We start from the raw sequence: 27,403 nt of genomic DNA on the forward strand, positions 1-27,403 counted from the left end.
CCATTTGGGTCACTCTAAAGCCCGGAAACCAGGTTCAGGAAAGAAAGGCCACAAAGGAACCCAGGAGGATGGGAGAAACTAGGTGCCCTGAGATGCAGGCTGAGGAAAAGGGACTTGTGGCTGAGAGCGGTGGCTTCCTTCTGAACCGGACACGTCTACCTGAATTCACTGTTCAAGCCTTAGCCATGCAGGGGAAATGAAGTCCCAGGTACAGGACGTAAAAGTCATCTTGTTCCACTTCCAGAAGGGACCTCACGGTAAGCTGCTAGCTGGGTGGGGTCTGGAGCCTGCCTGGGTGGTGGCGGGTCACTCTGCCCAAGGAGGAGCTTGCCTCTGATTCCCAGGGCCCTGCAGGACGATTTATTCCAAGTGCCCACTTCCGGTACTGGTCTGGAGAATGCGGCCCCTGACGGTCTGGGACTGGGTTGATAGGCCCCGCTTCCCACTCCGTGCCCCAGTGGACCACTTACTGGTACTATTCTAGCCCCAGGAACTCAGCTGGTCACAGAATGCTTTCTTTCCTGCTGCTTCTATCTGCTCTCTTCTGGATCTGGTCTGATTCTGGCAGGCTTTTGGACTTCTTTCCCTCTCCCAGCCCAAATGCCAGGGACTTCCAGCCAGGAAGAATGTTCACCTTCTGGAATGTAGCTCAGCCTTAACTGAATAATGTGGAGGCCTGGGTTTCCGTTTAATCATCAAATTTCAGAGTGGGCATTCTCTGGAGTCCGGTACAACTGTGGGGATGGGAAGAAGCGCGCAGGCTCCCTTACATCTCTCTGGCGCACCCGCCAAGCACCTTAGGCTACTTTCTCCCCTCACCTTCACGATTGCCCAAGACGCAGATGACTGGTGATGTTCCTGCCTCCCTCCCTCCCAGCATCCTCTCCCCGGCACTCCCTGCACTGGACAGAGGAGGGGACTGAGGTGCAAAGAGGTACAGTGGGAAGGCGGATCCAGGGCTAGAGTCCAAGTTCAAGGAGTTCAGGTCTCCTGCTTCTCCAGTTAGGGCTCTCTTGTTTCCAGGTCTGTTCAGCAACCCTGGCTTCTGCTCCTGCACCTCTCCTGCCCCCTCACCCATGGGGCACAGTTGGAGAGCTAGGCCCTCAGCTCCGGGGGTGTGTCTGGCTGCCGGCAGGGGTGAGACACCTGGAAAGCCTCCAAAGCCAGCAGTGTCTTGTTGATGCGGCTGATGATCGGGTAGGGAGTGAGATCCACCTTGAACCTGTGGCAGAGAAACACCGTCTAACACCATTTCGACACTGGGTCTGCCAGGGCACAGGGAGACTGTCCTTTGAGCAGTGAGGGAGGCACAGGGGCAGCTGGATGAGGCCCCGGGGTCTGACGACGGGAGGACCAGGAAGTTGCCCGGCCACGTGGGAGTCTTATTCACAGGCGGCTCTGGGAATGGGCAGGTCTCATGCAGGATGGTCTAGCATCCCTATCGCTACTGTTCCTATTCCAAGCAATGGCTATTCACCGAGAACCTACTATGTGTAGGGCACAGTGCTCATAATTTACATGCACAGATAACTGCCCCACCCATGTCGGAAGCTTCTCAGGGGCACTGCATGGGTAGGAACATCACCATGTCCCAAACGGAGAGGTACTCTTCTAGATGCCTTCCAGGGAGGTACTCTCTCCTGCCTCACTGAAGGGCTGATGGGAGGAGCAGAAGAGAGCTCCCTGCCAGGCACGGACACAGCACCTCGGGGGGGAGCAGGCTCTTGGGGTGGCTTCTTCTAGGGGTGTCTACTGGGCAAGCCACTGCGGCTTAGGGGCAGAGGCTAGACAGGATTGGAGGGATGGTGATGGGCGTGGTGGGGGACACTGCACTGACTTCTTCCGCTGGGCTCTTCCAAGCCACAGGAGCTGGGAAGGCCCGGCACGGGGGGCTCCTTGGCCAGTCTATGAGAGTCTCTGCGTTAGACGCTTCCTCAGTAGCTGTAGCTGGGACCTGACCGCGAGAGGAGGCGGGACATTTGGAGGGCAGGGACCAGGTGAGAGGGAGGCAGGCGGGGCTCTCTCTTACCTTTCAGCGTTTGCCACCTGAGGCACTAAGCAGAGATCAGCCATGGACACCTGCAAGAGGGTTGGGGGGTTTGCATCCAGATGCATGGCCCGGCCTCATAGCCCCTGACATTCCTGTCTGCTTCTGGTTCTTCCGCCCCATCCCCACTGCCCCAACTCTCTCCCCTTCCCCTCACAGGCCTGTCTGGGTCTGTGCCTAGAGCTGCCATGCTTCTCCCAGGCCAGGCTCCAGCTGTCCTGACGGCCAAGTCTGCGGGTGGCCAGAGAGGCTTGGATTGTCTCAGTGGATCTTCTCATGCTTGTTAAAAACCCCCATCAGGGCACTTATGGAGGGCTCCTAGCAGGGAAGAGACACCTCAGGATGAGGGAGGGGGCCCTGGAACCAGAATTTGGATCTTGGTCCCTCTCCGCATCCCCATGCCTCCTCAGGAAGCTCTCCGGCCTGCACCGACGCTGGGGGTGGGGGTGGAGAGAGACAGCTGCTGCGGGAAGGCCTGAGGAGGGCTTACCTCGTCTCCCACACAGTACTTCCCCGCTGTGCTCCGCAGGATCTGCTCCAGAGCTGTGGGGAGGACACGTGAAGAATCTTACTCTGGGCCCAGAATGGACCTTGGCCCCCCAGAGTTTTGAAATGGGCAGCTCTCTGAGGGACTGGCTGGGGCACGTGACTGAAGTAATGGGCCAACCATATCTGGACAGAGTTCATGGGGACGAGGGGACAGATAATGTTTCCCTGGGTTCCTCAAGTCCAGCTGCCATTCCCTCCCCGAGAAGGGACAAGGCCGGCCACTGGCCAAGGGAGGAGCTCTCACACGGATGTGCCGGCATGTTGCTGGCCTTCATCTCCTGGCTGGAGTGGGCAGTGAGGCAGAGCATGGACCGCCAGCTCCAAGGGGTTGTGGGTCTCAGTGGCTGAGGTTCCCAGAAGTGCCCGAGATGGAGGCCAGGTCTGGATACCACCCAGCCCTACTACCTCCTCAGCCCCGCAGCCCTCCCCTCAGCCATGCCATTGTCAAGGGCAAAGAGCCGGGGAGGCTGTGTCAGATGCCCAGGGCCCTAGGCACAAGGGTCATTTTGGAGTGGCCATAGGGCAGCTTGCAGGAAGAAGGACTCACCGTCGAAGCCAGTGTGGATGACCTTCTGGGCCCAGGCCAGCTGGTTCTCCTGTCCCACTTGCTTTAGGACAGACAGGTTCTACGCAACCAAGGATAATCGGTGACTGGCTTTAGAAGCCAGGTGGGGCCTGACCCCCAGCCAAGTCCCCTCAGGGCAGCTTGGTTCCCACCCGCCCCTGGCTCTCCACCGGTCCTCTCCTGGGCTCTATAAGCCCCTTCTCCCTATCGGGGCACTGGGAGGGAGTGAGGGATTCCAGCAGCTGCCTTCTCAGGTTGCTCGAGTGGCCCCTGTGGTCTGGCAGCTTGTGGCCCTGGCAGAGACGTGCAAGGTGGGGGCACAGGGTGCTGTCGTGGCACTGAAGTGTGAGGCCATGACCTGAAGCCCATCTCCTCGGCACACAAAGCGTCTCCCTTACACAGCTCCTTGTGAGGGGAGCGGGGTGCGGCACGGGGGCGGGGCCGGGACGAAGGAGCACAGGACTGGCTTGCAGGAGATCTGGGCTCTGGTTCCAACCTTACAGCCCTGGAGCCATTTTACTTGAACTTCGGCTTCCTCATCTGTAGAATGGGGCGTCTTTCTGCCCCAACGTCCTTTGTCAAACCAGACAAGGTAACTCGGGGATGGAGGCTCGGTGCACGGTCTGGGGTCCTGGGATCTGGGGCTTGCTCTGCCACACTTAGCTGAATGACTCTGCAAACTCTCTCTACCTTTCTGGGGCCATCTCCTGATTTGCAAAGTCAGGAGTTAACACAGGTGAATTGCTTGAATACTTGTTTATCTTTTTTACCACTGAAAATGTTAAAAAATAAAAATTTTTGAGGATCCCAATCTAGAATACAGAAGAGATGAGAGGGAGGCTCTTCTGGTTAAAGGCGGGGAATGGGCCTGTGCTGCTCAGCCTCACCCCTGCCACACGGCCCCTCCCCCTCCTTGAGCACCCCTGGATGAGTCCAGGGGGAACCTGGGACTTCTCAGAATGTAGCTGGGGGGACGCCTGAGTGGCTCAGTTGGTTAAGCAGCTGCCTTCGGCTCAGGTCATGATCCCAGCATCCTGGGATCAAGTCCCACATCGGGCTCCTTGCTCGGCAGGGAGCCTGCTTCTCCCTTTGCCTCTGCCTGCCATTCTGTCTGCCTGTGCTTATTCTCTCCCCCTCTGTCTCTCTGATAAATAAATAAAATCTTAAAAAAAAAAAAAATCAGATTAAAAAAAAAAAAAAAGAATGTAGCTGGGAACCCAGCATAGCAGCTGATTTCTGGGATCCCGTGCCCCTCTGCCATATGAGCTAGGTCTGAGCCCCTGAGAATCCCTCCGGACCTCCTGCCACCCTCACTCCCAAGCTGGGTTCCCCACTGTGGCACCTCGTGATCGGCACGCGTCTAAAGGTAAAAGTGTGTGAGGGGAGGCATGCAAGAGGCGTGCAGGGGTGCAGTCCAGAACCGCACCTGCAGGGGCTGGATGCCGCTGGCGATGGTGTCCGAAATCATGCGAACCTGGGCCCTCTTCTTCGGGTCTTTCGGCAGGAGGCGTGGAGTGGGCCGAGTTTCCTCCAGGAACTCGATGATGGCCAGCTGTTTGGAGGGGAGCAGTGAGGCATGGGGAGGGCATGTGGACCCTGGATCAAAGTGACAGGGCTAGCAAGCTCCTCCTTGACCTCAGCTAGAGCCCGTGAAGCCCAAATTCCCCAGGAAGGAGCTCTTTTTGGACCCCCATCCTGCAGAACTTGTCTCCCCATAGGCTCAAGTCTCCCTTCTCTTCCCTGAACAACCAGGCAACCCTCCTCCCTCTGACAAGAACTTATCATGCCCCTGCTATGGGCTAGGAGCTTGGCCACGCAAACCAGAGCTGGGAGGACCTCTTGTTCAGGCTCTTGCCAGGGGCCTCCAGGCCCTGCACTCACAGACTGACTTATGGTGATGCCATCGATCTTCAGGGTCGGCACCTGCTTCATGGGATTCAGTGCCTGGAATTCTTCAGAGAACTGTGGAGACAAGGACCTGATGGCCCAGTTGTCCAGAGCAGAACCAGGCCAGTGGGAAGACCTGAGGCCTGCAGCCCCCCTGCACCTTCCTCCCCTGGGGAAGGTCCTGGCTCCAGAGAGATGCCTGGGGGACCCAGGCCATATCCCCCAAACCAGTGGCTGCTGAGCTCCAGGATTCACCCCAATGGCCCAGCTATGTGTTTTTCCCTGTACCTCACACTGTGGTCATTAGGGCACGTCCAGGGGTCCCAGCATGGGGCAAGGACCCACTCACCTGGGGTCAGGCACTGAGAGACCAGGCCATGGCATGGGGCCTGGAACCTGGGCCCTTTCCCATGGCTCCTTGAGCTGCACAGCCTATCCACCCCCCAACCCCCAGTCCCACCAGGGAGAACCAGCAGGTTCACCTCTTGGGGGGCAGAAATCTGCTGGGTCCCTCTCCAAGACTTCTAACTCCCACATGGTGGCCTGGGGGCAGCCTCCTCACCTGCTGTCCCTGATCCTTTATGAGGTTGACAGGTATGGTCTCATAGTCGATGCTTTTCAAGGCCAGAGCTACAAGAGACAGCAGAGTCAGGGGACAGCTTCTTGCTCCACTTCCAAGGGCTCCGTGAGGCTGCCGAGGGAGGCTTCTTTCTCCACGCTGCTAGGTGATCAAGGCCCAGCTTGGCCTCCCCCGAACTCTCAGAGCCTTACTCTCCACTCCCCAACGGGGTCCCCGTGCCCCTGGGGGACCGTTTTCTCTGTCCTCAGACTTGTTGACTACTGACTCCAAGCAGAGCTTTGGGGGCTTTGTGGTGGTCTCATGGCATCTGCTGTGACTCCCAGTGGCCAGATTTCCTCTCTGTGCCCTTCAATCCTTTTCCTTAGCAAGTCAACCGAGTGAAGACTGTGTGTGTGTGTGTACGCGTGCAGACATGCACTGAAACATGGGGATGATGGTCTCCGAGGAGTGAGGGGAAGAGGCAGAGACGTGTCGCAGTGTGAAGAGAGCCTGGGAGACATGGGGCTCCTCCTCTGCGCTGGTCAGCCCCACTGTGGACAAGTGGCGGGAGCCATGGCAGCCCCGCAGAGACAGCACTCCTGTGGCTCACATCTGGCCAGCTAGGGCGGAGGCTCTGGGCACAGGGGAGATATCTTCTTGGGAGAAATGTGTCCTCTGGCCCCCCAGTGCTCTTGCCTACTGATTCCAGCAGCCACCAAGTGACGGTGGGGTGGGGGAGGGTCACGGTGGATGGCTGCCCGGTGAGGGCCAGACTCCTGGAGACAGACTGCTCGCATTCCGATTGCATCATGTTTGCTAGCTGTGCGGGACAAGGAGCTTGCTGAGCTAATGAGCCTCTTTGCCTCTGTCTCCTCATCTGCCAGGCAGCATGGTGCAGGAGTTAAAAACATGGACTCTGGAGTCAGACCACCTGTTTGAATTCCATCTCGGCCTCTTGCTACCTACACAGCCTTGGGCAAGTTATTTAAGGTCCTCGTGCCTCAGTTTCCTCACCGGTACGATGGGCACAATAATGATGCCTCCCTCCTAGGGTGCCACTGACACCCTAGGAATCATGTACATAAAAACACTCAGCACAGTTTTCCCCCAGTATGAGCGATGCCTATGATCTTTGCCAAGGGCTGTGTTAAGCTGAGGGAGGGCAGGGTCAAGCTGGGACGACACCGGAGGGCCCCAAGTTCCGCTTCCATGAAGCCTCCGGGGTTGACACAGGCCAATTGTTTAATGTGCCAGATGAAATGAGATAAGAACTGAGGAAGGCCAGCTGTTCCCTGCCAGTTACCAAGCACCTCTGGGTTTTGTGAACCTGCTTTAAGCGTGGTTGCTAAGTGGCTCCGGAAAGCAGTGTGGGAGAGGGAAGCAACTACCCACCCTTCCTGCTACCCCCACTCTCCTCCTGTTGGACATCCTAGGCGGAGGTGCCCTGACAGAACAGCCCTCTGTTCCCCGCCAGCTTTTCACTCAGGGCTCTCTCTACCCCCATCGCCTCCCACCAAGGTTCTTGGTGGAGGCTGGGCTCTTACCGATTCGAACTCTCCATGAGCAGGAGCTCCGGAAATAGGAGTAGAGGATGGGCTGAGGAGAGACAGAATAAGGATGCACGTTAACCCATGCTCGCGGGGTTCTTTGCCCCTAGGGCACACTGGGGTGGCAACAGCCCTCAGCCAGGGGGCTCCCAGCCAGCGGTTTCTTCCCATCCCACCAGGCCTCCTTCCGCACCTCAGGAAGACTCAGAGCTCTCTGGGTCAGAGGCCTTGGAAGTTATGGGGGGGTTCCTCAGCTCCAAACTGTCCAGTCATGCATCCCTGAAGTCCAAGGGGCCCACAAAGGGGCAGTCAGCCTGCAAGTGCCCTCCTTACCTTGCTAGACTCGGTCATGGTGTTGTGGTGACCCTTGGCCTCCCAGGGAATGGCCCCTCTCCCAGAACTTGCAGAGCAGGGGGAGGAACCCTGAAGGGGGTGGGGTCCCATGAGCCAATGGGAAGCTGGGTGAGACAGGCTTCAGGGAAACTTTGACTGTGTCATAAAGGGCGACTCTTTCCAACCTGTGGGAAACTTTTTCTGTTCCCGGTGGAACCCGGTTTGGTGTCCTGGTTTGGAAGCAGCAGTTCACGTGGTGCTCTGGGCTGAGAGCTGGTGTACCTGGGGTCTGATCCCAAGGCAGGAACCCGCTCTGCATGACCTTGGGCAGGTCCCTGCCTCCTTATTCCCTCGTCTTTTCTCCCTCATCCGTAAAACAAAGGGTTGCCTTAAAATGATAGCTGAATTCCCTCCAGCAGAGACAGAAAGACCAGGAATTCTAGTTTTTTGATGCTTTGGTGACCCTCTCTTTCAACTCACCATCCACCAGCCCTCCAGGTTCTCGGCTGATCTCATAAAAATAGCTGAGGGGATATGCCCACTGACTCCAAAGCCAAGGTCACAAGAGGACAGCCCACAGGGTTCTGTGTGGTGTACGTGTACTTAAAAATGTTTCAGTTGGGGGCACCTGGATGGCTCAGCGGGTTAAAGCCTTGGCCTTCGGCTCAGGTCATGATCTCAGGGTCCTGGGATCAAGCCCCGCATTGGGCTCTCTGCTCAGCGGGGAGCCTGCTTCCTCCTCTTTCTTGCTCTACGTGCCTCTCTGCCTATTTGTGATCTGTCAAATAAATAAATAAAATCTTTTTAAAAAAAAAATGTTTCAGTTGGTTGCCAACATTAACAAATCAGGATGTTTCATATGCAAATCCTATTTGTTTTTTCTTATGAAGGCAGAGACAGTGGTCTTGGGTTCCTGAGTAACAACTGATAGGAGACAATTAACAGCCTCTTTCAGTCATGGCATGCCCTCTCTGATCTGCTCTGTGCCCTACCTGGCCCTCTTCTTTCATTTTTGTTACCTTGAGGCACTGGAGGAGGCTGAGTGCGTGATCTCTGATCTGAAGTTTAAGAGAAGTTTATTAAACTTCCCAGTGCTTCTTGAGTGATCAGCATTTCAAAGCAGGGCCCAGGATGGAGCTATCAGTAATTAGCTCTCATGCATCTTTGGGAAGACGTAGGTGTATCCATATGATTAAGGAGAGAGAACACAGCAGAACTTCTAGATCACTCCTGTCTACCATCCCTCTGACGACAGATATTTCACTCAAGTTCCCTCTGCCTTCTGCACCCCTCAGCACATCAAACTGCTCTGTGACCCTGCCTTACCATCCCCGAACTACCAATTCATCTTCTAGGTGGGCAAGGGCACTGTGGGAACCTAGGCCCTCTCAGGTTGGTTTCCAGGTCTGGAAGTTCCAGCCCATACTGGAGACACTTTTGTAGGGAAAGTAAAGACGGTCCTGGTTCAGGGAGCAGGTGATAGACAGCAGATGTCTTTATAAGGGGAGAAGTTAGGAGGCCAAAATTAGAGGTACCCTACTCCAAGGTACATCCCTGTCCTTGTCTGATCAGGCTGGAAGGGCCCTTGGGGCCATCTGGCCGGGACTGCTGGTAAGGGATGGGACCACTGGAGAGCCTGAGACATTAGCTTGGAATCCCTGGAGAAATGCCTTACCGAATTACTAAATGTTCCATCTTGACCTGTACTGAGGGTGACCACAGAGTCACTGTGAATGCACTGCTCTCCAGTTTCCTGCTTATGGACCATCAGGATTTATAATGAAGAACACCTTCTGCTCTTCCTCTTACCAGTGATAACTATATCAACTGTCCCGCGTTCCTTTCTTGCACTTGGTTTAAAGCCCAAGTAAAATATTCATCTCATTACCACTCCTGGAGGAACCTCGTTTCCAATTCAAATATGGATTCTGACCACTCTAGCAGATTTTATTTTAAAACCGTTTCTCACGCCTCATTTTGAGAGAAAGCCTCCTAAAATCCCATTTGGGAGTGGGAGAGCTATGCATTATTAAGATGATGCTAATTCCATCTGGTGTGGCCTGCCATCTTCCTTGGTGGTTCTCAAACTTGAATAAGACTTCAAAACGCTCATGGAGGCGCTTATTAAGCATGCAGATTCTTGGGTCCCTTCCCCCAAAGATGACCCCAGGGAAAACTCCCCAGGTGATGGAGAGGACTTAAAGTGCTAGTGCCTCCCCACCACCCAACCCCAAGAGCTCTCTCCAAGTGCAAACCACCCGGGAAGGCCCTACGCGAACAGTTAGAACCCGTCGGGCCGACTGGCAAGGAACAGCACGCGGGATATAAGGAAGAGGGAGGCAAGGGACGACGCCTGGAAAGCCCGGCAGGAGGGACAGTGAGAGACAGGTGAAGCGCGAGAGTACAGCGACTCCACAGCGCCCCGCACACTCCACGAGCGTAAGCCGCCTGCAGCCCCAACCTCCCCGGACTACAAGCCCCAGCGAGCAGCGGGAAGCGGACAGCGCGCAGGCGCAGAACAGAGCCCGTGAGGCGCTCTGCATGCCGGGAGTTGTGCGTTGTGGAAGCCGTAGGAAGGGGGCGAGCGGCGCACCTTTTGACCCCCGCCCCACAGGTTTTCTCATTCTCAGTGGCGCCCCTGTCCCCGGATGTGTGGCACAGACCTTCCCCGCTTGCATCTCGCACCTCCGGCCACCCTTCTTCCAGGCCGGGAGACTTCGCGCCTGGGACTCTCCTACTCGTCCCGCACTGAGGCCCAGTGAGGCCCCGACACGTCAGAACCAGCGCTTCCGTCGTGGTAAAGCGAGGGGTTGGGCTAGAATGATCTTTTCGGTCCCGTCTGGGTCGCCCCGCCCTGCCGCCACGCCCCCCCTCCCGGAGCTGCTGGGAGTTGCAGTTCCTTGAGCCCGTTTCCTCCCCGGCCGGCCCGCCGGGCCCGGGCCATCCGTCATGCTCTGCGCCACCAGCCGCCTCCTAGCGGCCCGGACGGCGACCGCGCTCCCCGCGCAGCCCAGAGGCCGGGGCCCCGGCGCCCGCTGCCGGCGCAGGGAACTACATTTCCCAGGGCACCCCGAGGTGCCCCTGGGTGAGTTCTTGGCAGGGCGGCTCGCAAGATCGAGCGTGTCGGCCAGCCGGAGGGCGATCCTGAGGAGGGGCAGGATGCCGCCGGCGGTGGGCGGAGGCCCCGCAGGGTCCGAGCTGCGTCCCCGGCGGGGCCGCTGTGGGCCCCAGGTCACTAGGGCTGTGGGCCCGGACGTGGCTGCCCAGCCTGCAGCGCGGAGCCCCAAACGGCCTGCTCGGGGCTCGCGGCGCTTCGAGGCAGCCGGCCGGTGGGCCCTGCTGGCCCTGGTGACGCTGCTGTCCTTCGCCACCCGCTTCCACCGTCTGGACGAGCCGCCGCACATCTGGTGAGTGACAGAAGGGACTCGGCGGATCCCGTGGCAACGGGGTGGGAACGATGCACCCTCTGATTGGCCCGGGGGCACGGAGGGGGCGGGAATCACAGGGGGAGGGGCGGGGCTGCGCTGGAGAAACAGGTTGCGGGAGGTTGCTTTGGCCAGGTGCAGTGTATGTGAGAGGAGTCATTTCTGCTCCCGTGGGTGGCAGTGGGATTCCTTAGGATCCGAGGAGTCTCAGACTGTGTCTTTGACCTTCCAAGGAGAACTGGAAATTCTTAGTACAGAATTTCCTAAGGCCTGAGTTCCCAATCTGCAGGATTTCCAGGCATCAAGGGAGGTGAAAATCATCCTTGGGAGCAGGGGCAATTTGTGTGTCCAGAGATGGTGGGAGGGGTCTCTCCTTGTGAGGAGAGACTTGTTTTCTTAAAGATTTTATTTTGTAGGACTTAGATTTTATGAGACAAGAGTAAAAAGTCTCCAGCTAGAAGGAGGAAAAGTTTTGCGCAATCTGAAAATGGCTAATTTGTTTAGCCAACAAGTGATAACATGTTTTGTCAGTATCCCTGACTAGAAGGTTAGTGTAGGGGATGTTAAAAATGGAACTCCTTGACCAAAAAGCAAGCCAGCTAACAAACTACCTGGGCTATCCTACTTGGAAGTGAATAAATTCGTTTGTTATTGTTTCATGAATGCTGGCAGAAGACATGAGACTCCTGGGTCAGAGACAAAGGACTCATTACTCACAGGGTAGGAGGCAGCATGAATATCAACATACTGGATTAAGTTTGAATCTTCCCTCCCTCCTCCACCCCGCTGATCAGCAGTTGTTAGGGGGAAAGAAAGACAAATCATGTCCAGGTATGGTCCAGGAAGAAACTAAAATGTTCAAAATATGGGTTTATATAACCCTCCACCTCTTTTGTCCAAGAGGAGATGAACCCTTTCTGGTGATGACTGCATTAGGTGATGAAACTGCTTTACCAAGGTGTGTGAACCAGGAGGAGGTGAGGGAAGTAGAGTCAGAAATCATTTTGAGAAGATTGTTCTGTGCTCAACAATATCAAATGTGTTTGGAGGGTAAGGAGTGTGGAATGCCATCAGATACTTCTATTGACTGTTGGCTCATTATTTTGTGGCCATTGCAAAAAAAAAAAAAAAAAAAAGGTATGCTATTGTCAGACTTAGATGGTTTGGAATGACATAGTTTAGTTTCAATTACTGCAGTAACATATGTGGCATTAGATGGTTGGACTGGAACAACATCATCAACACGTTAACCTGAAAAAGTGTCAGTAGCAGTGAAGTGCCAATGATAGCCCGAAGAGGGATACAAAGTCCTAATACTTTAGGACTAATAAAGTCCTAAAGTCAGTTTCCTTGGAGCAGGCAGGGCCAATGCCCCCATTGTGGCCTCCTTTATTGCAGGATGAATTGGCCAACTTTTGGCAGGAGTCACAAGTCAGCACAATGCAGTGATGGCTTCTGCTTCAGAAACTTATAGCCCTTTACTTTGTGCCCAGTCCATGATGGTAGATGTGTTTCCACATGTGGAGCATTGATGAATCCTGATTACAATGGCAGTAGTCTGTTTGGTACAGGCTTGATCTGCAGCTTGATTTCAGTCAGTCTTAACAGAATCCTGGTCCTCACTGTGGGCCTCCATATGAGTGATCCAGATTGTCCCACTGACAGGCAGCCATGACTGTTTTGCCACAATTCTTGGCTCTAAAGAGGGGTAATTTAAATTTCTCAGTATATAGTCCTCTAGGTGGCACACCAGAAGCTAGACTAATGGCAAAAGCCCAAGAGCCAATAAAAATAGAACTTGTCTGTTTCTCAGGAATATTGTGCAAGGCAAGGGTGATGAGCCCATTGTACCCATCAACCCTTACTGCATTTGGCCTTCCAGAGTTGTCACTGGGACTGGATGGTTGCTGCTGCCCAGTGGACGCTATCCGCCAACCAGGCACAAGCCTTGAGAGGAAACCTCTGTGTATCAAGTCTCCACTGAGCTAGTGGTTTTGCTTTGGGTGGTGGAATGGAAGATAGTTTCTCTCAAAGTCGGAGCTCCCGCCTCTTCTTATAAAGATGCCTCTAGGGCCAGGCCAGCTAGATCACTTCCATTTCACCATCAAGTCTTATTGAGCCTTTTGTTAGCCTTATATGCCAAGTTGGCTTACCCCAAGGTGGCAATATCAAGCCAAAGAATCCTAAGGCCTTCATCCGTTAGGCGCTGAATTTCAGTAAAAGCTTAGTAGTAGGTTGATAGCGTGCTTTTAAAAAGTGTGTGCTTGGTCCTGCATCCGGCAGATGGTGCTGTTATCCTGAAGAATGGCCTCTCGGCTCAAACTGCCATTACGTGTTCAAGGTTGTGATTTCCCTTTCTCTTCTTGGAATCGATAGTATTTCTCCTGGACCAAATGGCTGTCCATGAATGGGATAATCCTCTTTGCCAGTATACATTCCACAGTGGGAGCCACAGCAGTAGTACAAGGACCCTACCTACAAGGTCATTTTATCTTCCCTTCCCCACTAGGAGCTGGCTCAAACCTATCAGTTGAATTTGGGTGCTTTTCCCCCCTTGAACTTATGAGTCTAATAGGCCTGCATCAGTAACTACAATGGCAGCCATCCAGAGATTATGCTGTTCTCCAGTAGAGAGTGTGGAGTGCTGGATGCAGGTGGTGGGAGGGAGCTTTTTTCTTTCCTTTAGCCCCTGCATAAGCTTGGCACGCCTTTTCAGTTTACTTCTGTGTGTCAGTGTACTTCTATGGTGAGCCCCTGGGCTTAAGGGCTCTTTTCTTTCAGCCCCTGTACACACTGCTAGGGCTCTCCCTATAGTCCCTAGCACCTCTGGTAACCCCTGTGTCTAGCAGATTGTCCCTCTCCTTGCCATGGGATTGAGTGAACTAGAGATGTAGACCCCTGCCCTGAGTTTGAGTCCCTCTTTTCTCTGGAGTTCCCCAGCATCCTAGGATGCATGTGTGTGGCCTTCAGTCCCCTTTAGGGACTGGGAAACCTTGACCCCACCTTTAATCATCTTACTCCTTTTAACACAGCTGAGATTGTGGTAGAGGCGGAGAGATCATGGGACACAGAGGGAGAGAGTGGCTGTGAGCGACTAAGCAAGGCGTGTTTACTTTTGTCTTGAGCACACAGCTCACCCTAGGACTTTTCAGTGTTTTCATTTTGCCCCCAATTCTGTGTTGAATAGCAAGGTCCTTCCTGCTAGCACCATTTTTGTCAACTTTGGAGACTCCTTGATTTAGCAGCCACATCCGTATTGCCTTTTGGCGGGGGCTGCTAGGCTTGCTGCCCCATGGTCATGATTACGTCTCTTTGTTTTTCCCAGAGGAGAGTGAGCAGTAACCAAGGCAGCATTCAAACAGTTTCTTTCTCCATTCAGCCTTATTAATAGGTAGGACAGTGGGACACTCACTACCTTCCTTGCCCACCACTCAGGCGAGGGCATTGACTTTTCAGATTCCATCCCCAGCTCATTGTCCTTTCTCTTACAGAAACCTATGTCTCAGCACCCTATGCTTGTGACCATGGACTGTCAGGGTCTGGGATTTTGTTTTATCCATCTTGCAAACTCCTGAGTTAGCCTGTCATTGTTTTATGGGTGCTGGCAGATGGCAAAGTACAGAGTCGGAGACAAAGAACTTCATTTCTTAGGGCGCAGCAAGCAGGGTGCACAGCGGCACGTGGGCATCCGTTCCTCTTGCCCCCAAAGTCCCATGTGATGCCAGGGGTCTGAGTGACTGCCTGCACAAGCAGCGGGTTGTATCGGAGCTGAGGGATACTGAGTTTGGGGAATCCACTGTTTTATAATAAACTGTAAATGAGAATGCTGTCTGTCCCAGAGGGAGGTGCTGACTCTTCCCTCAAGGTTGTTTTCTGCAAACATAACCCTGAGAAATGGCCCGAGGAAGGAGTGGCCAGGACGTCCTTGGCATACCTTGCAAGGTCTGTAGCAACAAGAGAGAACCAGGGAGGATGGTCTCTCCCAACACAAACACAATAAAAGCTGAGAAGAAATACGAATGTTACTATTAGTTTTACTTGGGAAATTTTTGAAGTAAAAAATCTCATGTTTCCAAACAGACCTCAAAACTGACCACAAGTGTTGGGACAGTTTACATAATGCCCAGTTGGGATGATTTAAATGTGTGGGACTTTATAGTCTACAGAGTTCTTTCACATATGTATTTTTTTTTAAGATTTTATTTATTTATTTGACAGAGAGAGATCATAAGTAAGCAGAGAGGCAGGCAGAGAGAGGAGGAAGCAGGCTCCCAGCTAAGCAGAGAGCCCAATGCGGGGCTCGATCCCAAGACCCTGGGATCATGACCTGAGCCGAAGGCAGAGGCATTAACCCACTGAGCCACCCAGGCGCCCCCACATATGTCTTCTGAATTGAGTTCTAATGCTTCCCTGTGAGGGGGACATGGCAAATATTTCTGTTGTTTTCATTGTGTAGATAAGAACCGGGATCCAGAGAGGATGACTGACTTTGGCAGGTTGTGCCGTCAATAAGTGGTGGAACTGAGACTGATTTCTCTTTCTGCAAATCAGTTTGGTCACACGCTTGCAAGTTATTTCTCTCTTTGACATCACCATACCACTGTCCTCACTCCCTGCCAAGCTGAGTGTTTAGCAGATAGCAGATGCAGAAGTAGATTTACTTCTCTGCCTATCTATTGGACCCACTAAGTTAAAGGGGAAAAAAAGGAACCCTACATTTTGGGGAAAAGCATGGTTAGCTCCTTACATTGGAGGTTGGTAATAATTGCTTATGAAAGCTGACCTGGGAATGGCTGGTCACTAGAAAGTACCTGCTCTTCTGGGCTGTGGGGAGGAACTGACAGAATGGCCAGGCCATACAGGATAACTGGGCTGCTGCCCTTCAGTCTTTGTGTAGGATGCGGAAAGGTTTATATGGTTGTAAGGAAGAACAAGATTTTTGCATTGTGTTTAAAAGCTAATGTATTAGAATCACTTGTCTACTTGCAAAACAGTTTATGCAATGAGGATAGCTTATAGATAGGCTCTTAACTCAATTTTTATATACTGGTTAGTTCATTATAATAAGCTCAGTGAGTTCAGGTTCAGCAGGTTAATTATCAGAAAGTTAATGAGCAAGATTAGACTCCTGTGACAACCGTAGTTTGTAGGCCATTACTAATCAGTAGCCGGTGGTGTAGTCTGTAATAGTAATAGTAGTCTATTTCCTAGGAGCAAAAGTAGTCTCAGGGTCAGAAGGTAACAGGCTTGGAAGAGAACACTTACTACAAAACTTTCTATATTATAGAGAAACTCTGGTCTTTTAAAATAAATAGAAACTCAAGCTACAGAATAAGTAGAGATTTTGCTCAAATTTATAACTGGTTGGTAAATATTTGCTGACCTTTCTCATCTGTCTAAATGAAGATTAACAATCTGTGTGATGGGGACACCTGGGTGGCTCAGTTGGTTAAGCATCTGCTTTTAGCTCAGGTCGTGATCCCAGAGTCCTGGGATGGAGTGCCACATTGGGCTCTTTGCTCAGCTGGGAGCCTGCTTCTCCCTCTGCCTGCTGCTTTCCCTGCTTGTGCTCCCTCTCCCTCTCTCTCTCTCTCTGACCAATAAATAATTAAAATCTTAAAAAAACAACAAAAATAATCAGCCTGGTATCTTGCTTCCTCAAATCACTTGTGTAAAAAAAAAATTATTTTTAAGTAAACTCTATCTCCAGTGTGGGGTCAAACTCATGACCTCTTGGGTGGCTCAGTTGGTTAAGTATGGAACTCTTGGTTTTGACTCAGGTCATGATGCCAGGGTTGTGAAATCGAGCCACATGTGGGGTTCTACTCTCAGTGGGAGTCTGCTTGAGGATTCTCTCTCCCTCTGCCTCTCCCTCAGTCCTTCCCTCAGCTTGCATGCATACGTGTACTCTCTCAAATACACAAATAAATAAAATCTTTAAAAAAAAAAAGGCTCATGACCCCAGGATCAAGAGTTGCATAATCTACCAACTGAGCCAGCCAGATGCCCTAATGTGTCAATGATTTTTTAATCTAAATTTTCTCATTAATTGCTTGAAACTTATAGTCTGTGTGTGTGTGTGTGTATGTTTAAGTATTTATTTATTTGACAGAGAGAGAGAGAAACAGCCAACCAGAGAGGGAACACAAGCAGAGGGAGTGGGAGAAGGAGAAGCAGGCTTCCCGCAGAGCAGGGAGCCTGATGCAGGGCTTGATCTCAGGACCCTGGAATCATGACCTGAGCTGAAGGCAGATGCTTAATGACTGAGCTACCCAAGTGCCCCTACTCTTTGGTTTTTTGGAGGAAACAATCTCCCCACTGAGCCCAAAGCCTGACCTAGGGCTTGATCCCAGGACTCTTGAGATTGTGACCTGAGCTGAAGGCAGACACTTAACCGACTGAGCCACCCAGGTATCCCATAGTCTTTGATTTTTTTTAAAAAGATTTTATTTATTTATTCATCAGAGAGAGAGAAAGAGAGAGAGAGTACAAGCAGGCAGAGGGCAGGCCGAGGCAGAGAGAGAAGCAGGCTCCCCGCTGAGCAAGGAGCCTGCTGTGGGACTCGATCCCAGGACCCTGGAATCATGACCTGAGCCGAAGGCAGTGGCCTAACTGACTGAGCTACCCAGGCACCCCCATAGCCTTTTATTTTAACCATGCTTTATTATGGTTATTTGGATTGCATGATAATTCATTTATTTATTTTTAAGACTTCATTTATTTGAGAGAATGAGAGAGAGAAACAGAGAAAGAGAGAGAGTGTGCGGGCAGAAGTGAGGGGAGGGGCAGGCGGAGAGGAAAAGCCAATTGAAGCAGGGAGTCCTATGTGGGACTGGATCCCAGGACCCCGGGATCATGACCTGCGCAGAAGGCAGACGCTTAATGGACTGAGCCACCCAGGCACCCCAGGTTGAATGATAATTTTAAAATTCTCATTTCTCTTTCTGTTTTTCCCTTAGTTGGGATGAGACTCACTTTGGAAAAATGGGAAGCTATTATATCAACCGCACCTTTTTCTTTGATGTGCACCCACCCCTGGGAAAGGTGAGCAATGTGATGACTGACAGCTCTCTTCGAAGGGTTGGAGTGAAATCTCAATTTTGGATTTGAATCTTGGGCTTGTGGAAAGAAATCCCTGACATTCCAGGCCAGCTGCTTCTGTGGAAAGTCTTTGATGTTTTGAGAAGTTCTCTGGGCCCAGAAATGGAGAGGGAGTCCATCAGCCAATGGATTGATATACAAAATATGGCATATCTATATGATGGAATATTATTCAGCCATAAAAGGGGAATGAAATGTTGATACATGCTACAACGTGGCTGAGTCTTGTAAACATAATGCTAAGTGAAAGGTGTTAGACATAAAAGGCCACAATAGTATATGATTCTATTTATATGAAATGTCTAGAATAGGCAAATCCATAGAAGCAGAGACTAGATTAGTAGTGTGGCCACGTTCTGGCGGGGGAGGAGGGTTAACGACTGATTGCAAATGGTTAGGGAATTTCTTCTGGGGTGATGAAATGTTCTGGAATTAGGTAGAGGTCATGGTGGCACAACCTTGGGAATATACTAGAAACCATTGAGCTGTACACTTTAAAATGGTGAGTCTTATGGTATATGAATTTCACCTCAGTTCAGAGAAGTAAACAAAGGAGAGAAGGAGTCCGTTGCAGAAAGCAGAGATTGCCGAGAGGAGCTCATTGTCGACAGGGGAGTAAAACTCCCTTTCCTCCCCCACTCCCAGCAGGTACATTGTTTGACCTGTGCCTCTCACATGTTTTACAATTAGAAATCCCACAGTGAGAATTCATTTTACTCCTCTAAAAACAATGACCTCTGAGAAGGCTATGGATCAGCCCTTTCTTCCTAACTGGTGGCTGAGATCTTTAGCACCAAGAGGCAATAATTGGTCCTTTACAAAGTGGGGGCATGATCCTGGAGCAGGGAGCACTTGGGGATAAAGGCAGAGGTCATGGGAGGCAGGGGTGGTGATATGGGACAGGTGGGCTTAGGGGTACGAGAGCACTGGGTAGAGACCAGAGGGGGTGGAAAAGGAGGTGGGATAGTGACCTATTTCAATATTTGCTCTGAGCCCAGAGCTGGAGTGGAAAATATTATGCCTCTTCCTTTCTCCTTTAGAGATAAGAGAATAGCAATAAAAATCAGAGCAATTGAAAACTTTGTTCTAGTCACTTTTGGTGATTATCTTCTCTCTCAGAATAACCTATGAAGTAGGTACTGTTGTATCCCCATTTTGCCAATGGGGAAACTGGGGCAGAAAGAGGAAAAGAAGTTTGCCATAGGGAAGAAAGCTGGTTAAGTGACAGAGTCAAGTTTCAGGCTGGTTTAACGTCTACTCTCTTAACTGTTAAGCACACTGCTTCATGATACTTGCCTTGTCCCACCACTTAGATGGTATCTGTTAGCTACTGTAGGAATAAGCAATAGAATGTGTTGAGTGTTTGCACTGGGCTAGCGGGGGAACCAGCCCCCCTGGTGGAGGAGATTTCTTTTTTTCCCCCTAGGGAACCCAGCCCAGTCTTTCAGGTGCTGACTTCCTGTCTGTGTTTGGAGTCCCCTAGTGCTCAGCACGGTGAAGACATGCCTGTGGAACACTGGCTGATTTGTTTTTACTTAAGCCTCCCATGGCTCACCTCTGGTCCTTGTGGGTAGGGGGAAATGTGAAGCTTCTTTATAAGGCTGCCCCTGGGGATTTTGGTCCTTCTGCCCCCCTAATTTATCTCCTGATGTCCTGTGCTCTACCTGGTTGAAAGAGAGTGAACATAGTAGCTTTCATAGGTTCTAAGGCCAAGCCAGTCAGAGAATCAGAAAGCCCCTTGAAGCTGTGAATGGGAGGTTTTCTCCTGCAGTACTGAGCCTGCTAGCTGTCCCTCCATGCCGGCCCCAGCCCTGGAGGAAATAGAAATGTCTGCATAGAGTGAAACATTTGATTAACACAGAAGGAAGTAAAAGGTCAAGATCTACCTCTCCCCACATTTCTATTAGTTTCTTATATAAGTTTTCTTAGAAATTCTTTATGCAGGTTGCCTAGGTGGCTCAGTTGGTTAAGCATCTGCCTTTGGTTGTGATCCCAGGGTCCTGGGATCGAGTCCCACATTGAGCTCTTTGCTCAGCGCAGAGCCTGCTTCTTCCTCTGCCCCTCCCCCCACTTGTGCACACTCTCTCCCTGACAAATAAATAAATAAAATCTTTAAAAAAAAGAAATTCTTTTTACTGATACATGAGTATATTTATAGATGTGCACATGAACAACTTATATATACAAATAGGACCAAACTAAAGTTGTTCAGCAAGTTGTATTTTAAACAGGATATATCCCAACTTCTTTCACATTAGCACATAAAAATTCACTCCATTTTTAAAAAATCTATTTTATTGTATTTTTTACTTTTTAAGTTTGCGTATAGTTGACACACGATGTTACATTAATTTTGGGTATACAACGTGGTGATTTGACAAGTTTCTGTGTTATGCTGTGCTCGCCGCCAGTGTAGCCGCCATCTGTCCTGTTACATCGCTCCTACGATATCACTGACTGTAGTCCTTCTGCTGTGCTTTTTATTTCCATGACTTACTCATTCCGTAAGTGGAAGCCTGTATCTCCTACTCCTGTTCACCCACGTTGCCCATCCCACACTCCTTTCCCTCTAGCAACGACAGTTTGTACTCAGTATTTATAGTTCTGAATCTGTTTTTGTTTATTTATTCATTTCTTAAAGATTCCATTTATGAGTGGAATCGTATAGTGTTTGTCTTTTTTAGTCTGGCTTAGCAGAATACCCTCTAGGTCCATCCATGCTTTTTCAAATGGCATGATCTCATCCTTTTTTATAACTGTGGTACTCTATTCATTTTAATGGCCATGTATTATTCCATTATACAGATGTGCCATAAATTATTTTGCCCATCTTTAATTGGCGGACATTTATGTTAATTCCAGTTTTCAGCCATTACAAAGATTTTGCAATGAACATCCTTGTACATACATCTTTTCATAGTTGTGCAGGTGTATATAAAAGGTTCTTAGCAGCCAAACTAAAAAGAATCAGAGGATACACACGTTTAAATTTGTGTTAGATATTGCTAAGTTTTTCTGCAAAAATATTGTGGTGATATATATTCCCCCCAATAGTGTGTGAGGGTTCTTGCTTCTCCCACACCATCGCCAACACTGGTATGATAATACTTTCAGGACTTGGCCAATTTGAGAATAAAATATGGTGTGTCACTGTTTTCATTCGCATGTCTTTATGAGTTGCATTGAATATTTTCTTCATATGTTTATTAGCCATTATTGTTTTGTTTCCTATAGAATTTGCTTTTCTCATTGATTTGAATGAGTTAGTTAGGAAATTAGCTCAGGGCTACTTTTAACCTTGAGGGCACTGAATTTCAGCTGCCTCGTAAGGGCTCGGCGTAGTGCCCAGCAGAGTGCCAGGTGTTTGACCTATTGCATTGTCTCTGATCCTCACAACCCTACTCTCCCACTGCAAGGGAGATTTTACTACTTGTAGCTCAGACATAGTAGGTATTGTCCGCAATCAGAGAGCTGAGATGCAAACCATCCGTGCCAAGCAGTCTGGGAATTTATCCCAGCACCAGATGGATTTGTGAATTTGTCTTCTGAGGTCCCAGGTGGGAAGGGGCATGCATTTGATTGTTTCCTGTCAGTTTTTGTTTATCTAGGTATTTGGATGGCTCTGTCTTTTCAATACCTCCTCTTACTTTATGTTAAATAGTTACATTAATTTCTGAGCCCCAGGATTCCTCCCCCCGCCCCCACAACAGGGCTTTATAATCATTTACTGTTGAATTTTGGCCTCTATTTCTTGACATGAAAATATAGAGAATAACCTTCGTTAGAGCTACTTATTGTAAAAAGGGAGCTGGTTCGTGGTCCAGACCCAAGCCGTGTTGCAGGGAGGGGCTTTCTTAATACAGCCAGAATATTCTGTGTCTCTGTGTAGCTTAACTGGAGCACAGGTATCTGGGCTGGGCAGCCTGGTGTTAAAATTGCTTGGTATTTGATGACAGTTTTCATGGCTTCGCAGCTTCTGATTGCTTGTGTGGAAAAGAGACTTTTATGCTGTTGGAAGTTGGAAAGTTAGAAAATAAGAAGCTGATCTTCTTGAACATTTTGAAGGATTCACAAATCTCCGTTTTAGTGTAATAACTGCTTTGTTCTGGTTTGGAATGTGCCAGGGTTGCGCTTCTTTGAAATATTGGAAGTAGGAGAAGCTGGTCTCTGACATTTTGGTATTTTTTCCGTTGGGACTTTTCTCCTCTGGGGAACTATGTCTGTCTTAGCATCCTTTTAATCTCCTTTCTTCCCTTCTGCCTATTGCTGGTGTGGAACTCCTTGGCCACTTTTCTCCGTCCTCATTCTAACTTGGAATCTCATCTTCCTTTCAGAGGGTCTGTCTCCCAGGAATCAGCCCTGCCTATGGCCTCCCCCATGGGCTGTCATGTTTTATTTCACAGCAAATGAAAGAAAGCTGAATGAGAAAGCCCTTCCTGGCACTGCCCTTCAAATTGTGGGGGTTTTCTTCCTAAGCGTTCAATCTGCACTATTCCCAATCTGCACTTAACACAAGAGAGGATTTGTTTTAAGCAAAGGGCTCTTTAGACAAAAGGTTCTTTGCTCTGCAACAGCTGCAGGAGAAAATGTCACATTGGCAACTCCCATGGACAGTTGTCATGGGAATCCAAACTCTGGGGGCAGCTGGAGGGAAGTTCGGGGACAGAGGAATCTTAAAAGTCTCTCCTCATCTTTTTGTTTGTTCTTCTTCTCTCCTCAGATGCTGATAGGTCTTGCTGGCTACCTGAGTGGATATGATGGGACTTTTTTGTTCCAGAAGCCTGGGGACAAGTATGAGCATCACAACTACATGGGAATGAGAGGAGTAAGGCTTCCTGACTTGCTCTAGACTGAACCCTGGGGCCACACCCAGTCAGAACTTACAGTTGGAGCCGTGGAATGGTGGCAGGTGTAGACAAAGGGACTTTGGGTGGCAGTGGGAGGGTCGAAGATTAGACCCCCATCCTGTAGTAGAGATTTTGGTATAGAGATTCAGAACTGTGGTGGATAAGAATGTTAAGGGAGGCCACAGATAATACAGAGATTTCATGGGTAGGAGCAGGCACACAGTCACCTATTGCCCAGCCCATGTGAGGCTTCAGACTTTGGGTTGGAGAACAACCTAGGACCCAGGCAGCCAGGAGGCTCCTGCAGCCCTGACATTGGCCTCAGCACTTTGGCAAGCTGCACGTCATTCTCCTCTGTGGCCAGAACTGCTGGAGAGTTGCCTGTCTCTGAGGGCTCTTCTTAAGATCTCAGCATCCCATACTCCTGACACCAGGTCACTGCTTCTTTCCCCATGAAGGCTTCAGGCACCCAAAAGGGGTTTTCCAGTCTTTAGAAGAGGCTACATGTTTTTCCCGAGTCATAGCACCCATCTTGAGGAGCATCACCGGGCCTAAGTACCCAACTCTGTGGGGACCCCTTATCTGCAGCTAAATGAAACCTACAAAACCTGACTTCAGATGTGGAGCTCTCAGAACAGGTTGCATTTATTTACAGGCTTTGTTCCTTAAGGAGCTCAAAGCACTTTAGATAAACACTGTGTGCTTATTTGAGCTAATCACTGGGTGATTTGCATGGTCATATTATACTGTATTAAATAAGGATTGCCCTAGCCCTCGATTCATATTCTTAAGTGGTTCTGCGTCTTCTTAATGACTTTTGAACATCACATAGCATATGTAGTTGGATAGAGGCCTGACTCACTGTGGACTTGCTGTGGAAATTGAGAAGGCCAGATATGACAGCCTCGTTTCCTTTCACACTAGGACATGCTTTCAGTTGACAAAAAGTGACAACCCAAATGTGAGAATTTCCATTTCCCCGGGCTTGTCTATTTACTCTTGATGGACAGGGTAGGAAGGTGGAGAGAGAGCTGGTGGTTCCAAACAAAACAAAAAAACAATTCTCCAGATACTGAAGTGTCAGATAATTTTTTTTCCAGAATCAAAATGCAACCTGTAGATTAAAGAGTCATTTTCTGGTGTGATTGAAGAAAAGAGCCAAGGGAGAAATAACAGAAATCATAATAGAATTCTCTAGAATATTACAACAATGTAGAGAGGTCTTTCTCTGCTTGTACTGACAGTTGTGTAGTGGAAGCTCATGTTTATTGAGTACTTTGTGTCTGCTGATAAAACTAGTTCATTTAATCTCCAGGTAAAAGTCTCTGAGGCAGGAACTCTAATTTTTCATATGACACAGATGGGGAGGCTGAGGTTCAGAGATGTACACTTTTAGTCCCAGCTAGCAGTGGATGGGCCAGTCTCACCTCAGAGTCCCCTGTTAAACTGTGTGCCATCCTGTGCACACCTCCTCGGCTGAACTTTGCTGATTTCATGTCAGTGTTCGATGGTGCTCAATGGGCACACACATGTTGCTTGATTTGACGATTCACTGTCACACCACCCCTTTTTTGCTTATAGATATTCCAGGTGATTTCACATCACCAAGTCATGTCTGCCCCAAGATCCTCCATTTTAAACAGTCATTTGTACCAAGTCAGGTAGATCTTTGATGCTTATTTGCCTGTTTGACTGCTTCTCTTTTCCTTCCATAGTTCTGTGCTTTCCTCGGTTCCTTGCTGGTCCCCTTTGCCTACCTCACTGTATTGGAACTGTCCAGGTCCCTCCCGGCAGCACTGCTCTCCGCTGCCCTCCTCACCTTTGGTAAGTTGTCTGATACCATGATTCTTAGGAGATTGACTGCCACATTATGAGTGGAAGTGGAAATCAATACATTTAAGGATTCTGTCCATGACACAGTACTTAAGTAAATTTAAGATTGGGTAAATGTATTACAAGTCTTCTTTCTTCACCAGTGATTATTACATATAAAAATAGTTGTGTGTAGCACACCTTTATATTACTAAAGGGGAGTGCTCACATACATAATCCCAAGAATAGATTATCTCCAGGTTATCCACATTTGAATTTGGTATAGATAAGAAGATAAATGTGTGTGTGTGTGTGTGTGTGTGTGTGTGCGCGCGCGCGCGTGCGCGCGCGCGTGCGTGTATTTGAAGGATGCTTACGATTCTAATACTGCTTCTCTCAGGTTACTATCAAGATCTCTCAGGTTGCTATAACTTTGCACCCCTTAAACTTAAATTCAGTTGATTCCAACTGAATGCAAGGGCAGGTGTCTCAAAAGTAGCTGGGTGACAGGAAATAACAAAATGGGAACTTTATTTTCTGTGGATAAGTCCCACATGGATAAATGAGCATTGATCTGTAGAAATTGGTTCTGTGCTATTCTGATTTTTATGAAAATGAATTTATGACCTCATAGAACTTAACATTTAAAGAAGCCCAGGCCAAGTTAGGTGGATATTTCGGGGGTGATTCTGGCTGTATTTTGACAGGTTGCAAGATTATAGGGCCTCTCTGTAGAGGATTGGTGGCTTTTTCTTTGTGTCTTTAATTTCCCTTCACAGTTATTCATCCTATGCATTTATTCTTTTTTTCATCCCACAACTGTTTTTCCAGCATCTCCTCTGTGCCAGGCCACTTTTCTGGGCCCCCGAGGATATGCTGATGAGACACTGTGCTGTCATGGAAATTACCTACTGGTGGGGCAGATGACAGATAAGCAAGTAAATTATAAGTCTGAGATGTAACAATGTAAGCCATAGTGCAATGTAGAAAACAGAGTAGGGTAAAGGAGAGAGTAATGGGGAGGGATTCTCTTGTAGGCAGCAATCTTGAGCGGATTGCTGAGTGAAGCAAAACATTAAGCCATATGCAGAGGTCTGAGTGTTCAGGCAGAGGGAACAGCATGTGTGGTGGTTCTGGTTCAAGGCAGGATTTGGTGGATTCGGGGAACAGCAAGGAGGCCAAGTGTGACCAGATTGGAGTGAATGAGGCAGAGGGTGTTGGGACGGGAGATTGCTTAGGGAGGGAGACCATGCTGGCTTTGGCAGCTGTCATGAGGACCTGGTTAGTCTGAGTGAGCGGCAAGACATTGGAGGCTTCAAGTAGGGGCTTGATGTCATGACATTTTGTTTTAAAAACAATCATTTTGGTGCCTGTGTGGAGAATCATTTGCCGACAGAGACTTCATGTAACATGCTAAGACTCTATCCTAGGTATAGGTAGTTTATGGCTATGTAAGCAGGCTGGCAGAACTCCCTTTTTGATGGTGGAAATGAGGAAGAACCCTTGTCTCAGGACTGCTCCATCTGTTTGAATGACATGGTCCTTTCTTAGATCATGGGCCTGAAAGCATTGTAAGATAGTTTCCTATCCCTGGGCTTTGGTCAACCCCAAAGCTATGGCCTTCCACCTCCCTGATGACTCAGTGACTCATCTGGTCTTGACTGCGTAAATGCTTACATGCAATTTAGCATAAGGTACGCTATTTCCTATTGTTGGGGTGTTTGGTTCTCAGGGGGGTCCATCTCTGATTTCCTTTTTCACTGCTGAGCTGAGCTCATGTTTTTCAGATACGGGATGCCTCACTCTGTCCCAGTATATCCTCCTTGACCCCATCTTGATGTTCTTCATCATGGCTGCCGTGCTGAGCATGGTCAAGTACAACTCCTGTGCTGACAGGTCAGAAACACCATCTTTGTGGGGTGGGCATTGGGGGTCAGAAACTGTGCAGCTCCAGAATTTCTGTAATGACCAGGGACAGGGTGTGTACCTATAGGACTTGTCTTGAAACTGCACTTAAGGCAAGCATAGCATACTTTATTTATTTTTAGAGAGAGAGCATACACACATATGCTTGCATGTAGAAGAGGGGGAGCAGAGGGAGAGGAAGAGAGAGAATCCCAAGTAGGCTCCACATTTAGCATGAGGCCAATGAAAAACTCGGTCTCATGACCCTGGGATCATGACCTAAGCCGAAATCTAGAGTTGGATGCTTAACCGACTGAGTCACCCAGGCACCCCATAAAAATAGATTTTAATATGTTTTCTAGACATATTTTTATCTTTGTTTTGTATAAAAATAAGAAAATGTCAATTATCTGTTTTAAGAATATTATAATGGGTGGATTTGGGTACTGGTTTGTGGATGTTATGGAGGAGTCCTAATGCCTTCCCCAACCCCACCATCTTCTAAGCCACCCTTGGCACCAGTGCTGGTTAGGGATCCCAAAATAACTTTTCCCTTCACATTCTCTGTCCTAGAGGGGAGGGAACCAGGACAGAAACCACCTGGGAGCTGTTTGTCTCCCTGCCCTCCTCCGTGGTTGCATCCATTCCTGACCCACTGACAGGAAGAATATATATAAAGGTTGGCTTAAGCAGTCCATACCAGTCAAGAGGATCTCTGCAGGCCCTGGTCAGTTCTAAAGCTGTTCTGGAGGGCCTGGTCTTCTTCCAGAATGGTCTTTTTTAGATCATCCTTTTGCCTCTGAGAGAGTAGAGTAGGTCATTCATT

General features: G+C 49.6%; 2 protein-coding genes across 3 annotated transcripts in view; one reads left to right on the forward strand and one right to left on the reverse strand.

Moving 5' to 3' along the window:
• Positions 1-669: 669 nt before the first annotated feature.
• Positions 670-10,263, reverse strand: GSTZ1 (glutathione S-transferase zeta 1). 2 transcript variants are annotated; one of them, XM_059373658.1, is made up of 9 exons: positions 10,151-10,263; positions 7,152-7,203; positions 5,611-5,678; positions 5,043-5,123; positions 4,588-4,713; positions 3,144-3,222; positions 2,538-2,590; positions 2,030-2,079; positions 670-1,222 (listed from the first exon to the last, which is right to left on the reverse strand). In XM_059373658.1, the coding sequence occupies exons 1-9, from the start codon at positions 10,163-10,165 to the stop codon at positions 1,096-1,098; spliced, it is 651 nt and encodes a 216-aa protein (XP_059229641.1). In that variant the 5' UTR covers positions 10,166-10,263; the 3' UTR covers positions 670-1,095. The 2 variants fall into 2 exon arrangements, with proteins under 2 accessions (XP_059229641.1, XP_059229640.1); XM_059373657.1 differs by lacking the exon at positions 10,151-10,263 and adding an exon at positions 7,488-7,584.
• A 146-nt stretch (positions 10,264-10,409) lies between these two features.
• Positions 10,410-27,403, forward strand: part of POMT2 (protein O-mannosyltransferase 2) — a 43,031-nt gene continuing 26,037 nt past the window's right edge. Inside the window, exons 1-5 of the mRNA XM_059373647.1 lie at positions 10,410-10,894; positions 17,872-17,956; positions 22,734-22,838; positions 24,576-24,684; positions 26,460-26,568. Coding sequence (XP_059229630.1) covers positions 10,437-10,894; positions 17,872-17,956; positions 22,734-22,838; positions 24,576-24,684; positions 26,460-26,568 — 866 coding nt within the window. The 5' untranslated portion in view covers positions 10,410-10,436. The remainder of the gene's footprint in view (positions 10,895-17,871; positions 17,957-22,733; positions 22,839-24,575; positions 24,685-26,459; positions 26,569-27,403) is intronic.

Source organism: Mustela nigripes, chromosome 13 (genome assembly GCF_022355385.1).
Source record: "Mustela nigripes isolate SB6536 chromosome 13, MUSNIG.SB6536, whole genome shotgun sequence".
Taxonomy (NCBI): Eukaryota; Metazoa; Chordata; class Mammalia; order Carnivora; family Mustelidae; genus Mustela; species Mustela nigripes.